This window comes from Nicotiana attenuata, unplaced genomic scaffold (assembly GCF_001879085.1).
Source record: "Nicotiana attenuata strain UT unplaced genomic scaffold, NIATTr2, whole genome shotgun sequence".
Lineage (NCBI taxonomy): Eukaryota > Viridiplantae > Streptophyta > Magnoliopsida > Solanales > Solanaceae > Nicotiana > Nicotiana attenuata.
This window is the reverse complement of record NW_017670925.1, coordinates 291,488-298,981: the sequence shown is the minus strand read 5'-3', so window position 1 is coordinate 298,981 and position 7,494 is coordinate 291,488. Positions and strand designations below refer to the sequence as shown.

Here is a 7,494-nt window from a genome sequence, read left to right as displayed (position 1 = left end):
GAGAGAGAGGGAAGAGGGAGGGAGGGAGGGAGGGAGGGAGGCTGCCCTTTTTATCAGCTTCCTTCTTGTGTTGCACAACTGTTTATTTTCAGGAATCCACCAAAAAATATTGTAACTAATTCTGGGATGACACTGAAGGTGTTGCCTTAATTAGCAATTGCATTTGAAATTAGGATTGAGGTCCATAAATTCTTGAGAGTCCATAACCACACTGGTTAGTAAAATGTGTATTAGTGAAAAGGAAGTGTATAGCAGTCTTAGCCTTTGATACAACCATATTCTTGATTAGTACCCATCATTGGAAAGGGGAGTAAGACTTGTAGTGGATTGCATGTGCACAAAATGGCTGCCTGATATGATTTTGACCTATCAATTGTAGTTGACGACTTAAGCACCGATTGGCTTGGTTTTACATGATTTCTGATTTTCGAATTTATGGCAGATTTCTTGGAAATCGTAATTTGTGTGGCCAGCAAATCAGTCAGGACTGTGAAGCTGGAGGTCCTTCATTTTCCTGGTCCCCGGTTGCAGGTAAAGGTGACACATTATCAGCATTAAATCCTAGTCAGATATCAAGTCCAATTTTTTTGTCTATAAGAGGGCATATATCAATATCGACAGAATCATTTTTCAGATGATTAAGGACTCCTAGTTACAAATTCTTTGCCCCTTGGCTTAGGTCAAGTGACAAAGGTTGAGGGACTTTGACTTAGGTCACAGGGTTGAGCCATCCGCCATGAGAATTAAGCCTGGTATTTAATTGGAGAAGTGGTAGAGGGGTGGGCCCATTATCCTTGAGTTTCAAAGGCTGTGGTTGAACCTAAGGATTGGCCCCAGGCATATTTCTCGGTCATAAAAAACAGCTCCTAGTGTTTCGGCTGCCAAAGATAACAACTTGTCCTTTTCTGGATTTCCTATATCAAGTAGACAAAAGAACATGACAATGGTTTAACTGCAGTAATGTCATTGTTGGAAACGAAGCACCTCTATCTTCATAGGAGTTCACATTCTAGATCTCTTTGTTCTTCTAAAAATTAAAGACCTAGCATACATTTTTTTGGTATGTATCTTCGTATTCCTCACTTTTAAGATATGTAAAGGTAATTCATGGTACTGCAACAGCTACGACATGTTTTTGGTTTTTGTGTAATTTCTGTTGACTAGAATTTCAAATGATATTTGTGAAGGATTTGTTCATCTGTCAGGCTAACAAGATTTTTTTTTTCTTCAAATGGTGGAATCACATAAGTGTGCAGACTTCATAGTTTTAAGCAGCACCATTATATGTTGACAGCATGACTTGATGAAATAGTTACTTGTCATTGGACGTGTAGCCTTTTTTACTGCTTTTTAATTTCCCTGTTTTCTTTCTTTCGTCGTTTGTTTCACTTCCTTCCATTCATGTTTCATGGTGAATCTCATACTTCTTTCCATGTTTCTCAGCCCAAAACCAAAGTAAGAATGGTCGACTACTGATAAGTGCATCTGCCACTGTGGGTGCTCTGCTATTGGTGGCACTGATGTGTTTCTGGGGCTGTTTCCTCTACAAGAGGCTGGGTAAAAATGATGGCAAAAGCCTTGCAATGGATGTTTGTGCAGGTCTTTATCTAGAACCTATGTGGAAGTTACAATTCTAAAATTCTTCATCTTTATTTGCTTTATGCTTTTAAATTCCATGTAAAAGGCTTACAATTATTAAATTCTCAGGTGCATCGATTGTCATGTTTCATGGAGATTTGCCCTACTCTTCAAAGGATATCATCAAAAAGCTGGAGACTCTGAACGGAGAACACATAATTGGTTCTGGGGGATTTGGAACTGTATACAAGCTTGCAATGGATGACGGCAATGTATTTGCCTTGAAGAGAATTATCAAGATGAATGAAGGCTTTGATAGGTTCTTCGAGAGGGAGCTTGAAATTCTTGGAAGCATTAAGCACCGATATCTGGTAAATCTGCGAGGATATTGCAATTCTCCAACATCGAAGTTGTTGATATATGACTTCTTATCCGGAGGTAGCCTAGATGAAGTTCTGCACGGTAAGATATACGTCCTTTGTAAAATGTCCTGGTGCTTAACAATTGGTGAAAATATTTGTTATTTTGCGGATTTAGCACATAAGCTGGGTTTGCTGAGAATTTCTGGCTTTTCTCTTCTAATTGGCAAATATTTGAGATTTTAGCAATTTTGACTTTTCAAAGCACAACAGGGTTGGTTATCTTCCCTGTACAGCACCTGATTGAACTTTGGGTTGTGTGGCTCAGTTGGAGATAAAAAGGGCAATCTAGTAACAGTAACAGTAATGATAATAATATCCTTGGCTAATTAATATGAGCTCACTAAAGTGCCATGAGATGTTTAAACAGTAGACATTCATAAACAGACCAAGTTATTCTCATAATACTTACCACTTCGATAACCCAATTAAACTGACAGATTTTGTATAAAGAGGTTCATCGAGGACAGAACCGGATAAATTATGATAAGGAATCACTTTGTACTGCTATTTTGATTGATCCAACCAGTGAAATATTGTCTCAAGAAGTATGGCAGATTGTATGGACAGAAGGGAATGCTGTAAAAGCAGTGTTTGATATGCAATTGAATGGAAAAGTATTGTCAGCCTTTGGAGAAAGTTTCTGAATGGCATTGACTAAGCTTTGAGATTGTTGTCCTAATGCAGCTCTAAACGTACATGGATTTGTATCCATTGGCTTTGGTTGCATAAATCTCTTACCTTTTAATCTAAGTAAAAAGAGTAGAATGGTTTACACATTTGGATGGTGCAGATGTCACTCTGGAATGTTTGTGTCTAGGCAATTTAACTGTTTGTATCTTTAGAATAATGGAGAGTAACTTCCTAGCTAACCAAGAATCTCTGATGGCACCAAAGAATCTATTAGTGCGTCATTGATGTTTCGTATGTGCTCTATATTTATGTAAATACTGCTGTAGAACTTGGAATATAGACTTCCTTTTTATAAGTAACTTTTAATTTACACTTGAACTCCTTTGGTTTAGTTTACCAGTTAGCTAGCTTGCAGCGCTATCCTTTGCAGCTATTGTGCCTCAGAACCACATTCATACATACATGACAGTAAAGTAGTAATGTTTAGCTAATTTTTATCCATAGTTTTGGTATGTATACCAAGCAAAAAGAAAAAATGAATTGTCAAAATGGTTGAGTATCTTGTTGATTCGGTGTTCTTCTATCCAAAAAAGTAACAAAATGACAGTCATGTTAAGAATGTGGAAAGTGACATGACATTTGCTTTCAGCGTCTAGGGCGGAAAGCAAAGAGAACAACAAAAAAGATGACATTCCTTTAAGCTAGTTCATCTTCTTAAATTGCTATTGCTGTTCAGATTTTTTGTATCTCCAGGGTAGAGAGTTTTAGATTTGGCTATTGTTTTCGGTTCCATAAAAAAAAAGGTTTTTGACATCTTATTCAGAGAGATCTGAGCAACTAGACTGGGGTGCACGGCTGACTGTAATCATGGGAGCTGCAAAAGGGTTGGCATATTTACATCATGATTGTTCCCCTCGAGTAATCCACCGTGACATAAAGGCTAGCAACATTTTGCTTGATGGCAATTTTGAGGCTCGAGTATCTGATTTTGGACTGGCCAAATTACTCGGAGATGAGGAGTCTCACATCACAACAATTGTAGCTGGCACATTTGGGTATTTAGCTCCAGGTACACCCAATGATTAGACATTTATCTTCATCTTTTATTTAAGAAGTTGTAATTTTAAACTATGCAAGGAATGACTTTCTGTCGCTAGTAATAGTTGAGATTGGGGAGAGAGCTGTCTGGTTTTCCTCTTTTTTTAATCAGGTTTTGCTACTTCTTTGCAAGTACAAGATGGTTGCTGGTTTTGACTGTAGATGTTGCATCTGATTTCTTTCATGCTTATTTTTCTTGATATTGACAAAAGATAATATGAGGCCTAGTTGAATGACGGAAGGAGGAGGAGAAAATGGTTCTATTTCAAAGTTTCTCTTGAGGGGCAGTTTTGACGTGAGGCATCGGAAATAATGTTTTTATGCACATTCATCTCTGCTGCATCAAGTTGTAAGATATGATGATTTCATAAAAAATAAGAAGTTGTAACATGTGATGAGAGGTTATCTAGGTGCTTAAAAATTTAGTTTTAATAAATTATTTACCTTGTAAAAAAAAAGTTCTTGCAGTGCCATGCATAAATCTGATTTTGTATGCTTTCACTTTGGGCTAATGATTTCTGCTGCACTTGAGGTATCTAGTTGTTTGTTGCTTGTTGCTTGTTTTACAGCTTATGTGTTTCTTTTCTCTTCTACTTTTTCTTTCAAGAATACATGCAGAGTGGTAGGGCTACAGAAAAGACTGATGTTTATAGTTTTGGAGTTCTGGTTCTTGAAGTCATAAGTGGAAAGCGGCCCACTGATGCATCATATATTGAGAAGGGCTTCAATATTGTTGGCTGGGTATGTTATGTCATTAAATGACATCTTACTTCAAATATTTTTAGTTTATTTTGAAATTCCTGACATTCTCTTTGCGGGGTAGCTTACTTTATTTTTTAAAGCTACAAATGTCACTATCGCTATTTATTGGCAAGGTTAAGGCTATTGGGGAAATCTGATGAACATATATATATATAAATCTAATCCATAAGGGTCTAGATAGGATGTCTCCACTGTGATTCAACTCAGAAATCGTCTTCGTAATTCAAAAGGTATGTGAGAATAGCAAATTAGACAAGAATGGTCTACTTAACTGCAATGATGAAATTTGCTCCTTGAATTAAAGGTGCTAAGGAGAAAAATGGACGTTCTTCAAGTTGCTAAGTTAATCATCTCCGATATTCTTTTCACTGTAACGAAATATGTGTTTCTTCCTAAAGCAAGAACATAAGGATGACCTAACATACATAGCATAAGTTGGTGACAACCCAAAACCACTATGTAGTGATTGATGCAAAGAGTAAATATTTAGTGAAAAGCTAATCGGTTATCTAAACATAGCTAAATTCATAAATTAGTCTTAATATATGTCACAATTTGATAGTTCGACCTTTATCTGTAGTTATGCACATAATTAATCACGATCTCACTCTTTTTGGCTACCAGAGTCCAAACTGCAGAGATGCATGTGAACTTCACTTGAGGGGTCCCTATTGGGGGCAAATTTGAAATTACTGAAAGAATAACAAACATATATCATCTTAAGTGTTTGCACTAAAGAGTTCATTGTAATAATTCGTTTAACTGATGTATCCTTATCTCTGGAAAACGTTGCCTATTGGAGTGCATGGAGTGCAAGTATCTATCAACAGCACACATTTCCATCTTGTGAGATCTTAAAGGCGTAAGGCTGAAAAGCTACATTTGCCACTGCCACGTTTTGCCCCAACCTCAATTCCCTTCCAGTTCCTCTTCCCACTGATTTTGCAATTACTGCAGTACTCTTTGGGGGGTTTGTGGGTGGGGGGGTGGTGGGGGGGGGGGGGGAGATGAGAATGATATTACCAAGGGAAGGAGGTAGAGGGAAGCATGTTTCTGGAAAGTAATTCCAACTTGACCCCTTTAAGTTTTGACGTGATTGAGTGTTTTAAGCTGCAAGTTTGGACACAATAAGCAAAAAGAGGCCGGTTAGTTTCTCAAAGAAAAGCAAAAAAGAGGTTATTAGTTGAGACTGCATAAGGACTGGACTGGGTATGAGCACAAAATTATTATGGTAAAACTTGCACTTGAGACAATTAGTAAAGATGGTAATTGTTGAGGTAAAACTTCCATTTGAGACAAACAGTGATGATAGTTGTGCAACGATATAAAGCAGCAATAGTCTTGGTGGTCATTAATCCATGAAATATATGAGGGACAATAAGGACAAAGTTGAAGCAAAATGAACTAAAGAATGTTAAATAGGAGCATGAGGAATAATGGTGAACCTTATTTTTTCCGGTTAGGTAAGGATGGGCAAGAGCCTGAAGGAGAATAATGTTTGCGCACCAAAATAATGTTAACATCTACAACAAATAATAAAAATTTAGTCATCTTAAATAAAGACCTATCATTGTCATATGCACCTGACTAAACTGAATACTGTCACTTATCAAATCAATATTAAGAGTTCAAAATTTTATCGGTAGTTTTGTTATAGTTTGATCTAATCATGTGAACGCAACACTATTTGGATCATTTGATAAAACGCCATTCCAATTACCCTACATCTTTGTGAAAGAATTTCACTTTTTGTTGTGAAATATCCTGCCAGAGTAGGACGAACAGATCATATAGCTGGCATTCCAGGTATTTTATTCAGATCACTGGTCTTTTAAACTCTTGTTATATTCATCGTGCAGCTGAATTTTCTAGCATCTGAGAATAGACGAATGGAGATAGTTGATCCACATTGTGAACGAGTACAGACTGAAAGCCTTGATGCCCTGCTTTCAGTTGCCACACAGTGTGTCTCTTCAAGTCCCGATGACAGGCCAACCATGCACAGGGTTGTTCAGATTCTTGAATCTGAAGTCATGACACCATGTCCAAGTGACTTCTATGATTCAAACTCTGATTGAATGCGCTATTGCTGGATGCGAAGAACGTTAACCTTTGAGTTTGCATCTGCAACTTCATGCAATAAATTGAGGAGTGATGCAAGCATTGGGGTTTCAAGTCTGCAAAGATTCTTTTCTCTACTCTATTTGTCGATTCTTTCTGCAGATTTGTGAGAAAAGAAGACCATTTCAACTGTCATCATTCCTCAAATTCAGAGTTTCCAGCTAGTTATCACGAGGTTAAGCGTGCTTAATTCTATTTTTGATTTCATCGTTTTGCTCTGGTGCATTGAGCTTTTCATTTCGCCAGGGGAACGGAAGCTGTACGAGTGGTATGGGCAATCAGATCCTTTTTCTTTCATTTGCTTTTTTGTTTGTAGCCTTTCTTCTTATAGTTGTATATGGAAACGATTGAATTGATTTTGCATGTACCTCCATTTTGTAAATTATGTTTCCCTACGATAGCTGATTTATCGGTTGAATGCAAGTATTTTTGTTTTTCTATTTTATTTCTATTAATCTCTTTTGCAGTGGTACTTATTAATGTCATTATATCGCGTGGGAGCTTCTCATTCTAGTAGTGTTGTGTTAGGTGTTTGGTTGGATGCAGGGTGTAAATAATGTAGCCAGCCAATCTCGAGTCTTGAGTTTCTTATAATTAATGGAGTACAACTTTCCATGCTACATTTTATTTGATTGATTCCCGGTTTTACTTATTTTCTTGTAGCTGTGTCAATCAGAATTAGTGAAATCGAAAGCGGAACAGCGAATTGACTTGTCTTAATGACATACAATATATTAATGTGAATTCCTCATCCATTATTCTTGAAGAAACAATATAGAAAGGTGAGTTAGGATCATTATAAGGCATATTATTTTGTTGCCACTCACCGTAATAGTTCCCAAAGTACAATCGGATATACATGCAATTGATACAAGTTGCTTGC

The 7,494-nt window shown here is 37.0% G+C and overlaps 1 protein-coding gene across 1 annotated transcript in view; it reads left to right on the top strand.

The window, feature by feature from the left end:
- LOC109244533 (LRR receptor-like serine/threonine-protein kinase FEI 2) overlaps nt 1–7,062 on the top strand; it is a 13,245-nt gene extending 6,183 nt beyond the window's left edge. The window contains exons 9-14 of the mRNA XM_019411640.1: nt 443–531; nt 1,444–1,599; nt 1,708–2,040; nt 3,454–3,699; nt 4,336–4,469; nt 6,350–7,062. Coding sequence (XP_019267185.1) covers nt 443–531; nt 1,444–1,599; nt 1,708–2,040; nt 3,454–3,699; nt 4,336–4,469; nt 6,350–6,568 — 1,177 coding nt within the window. The 3' untranslated portion in view covers nt 6,569–7,062. The remainder of the gene's footprint in view (nt 1–442; nt 532–1,443; nt 1,600–1,707; nt 2,041–3,453; nt 3,700–4,335; nt 4,470–6,349) is intronic.
- Nucleotides 7,063–7,494: the final 432 nt, after the last annotated feature.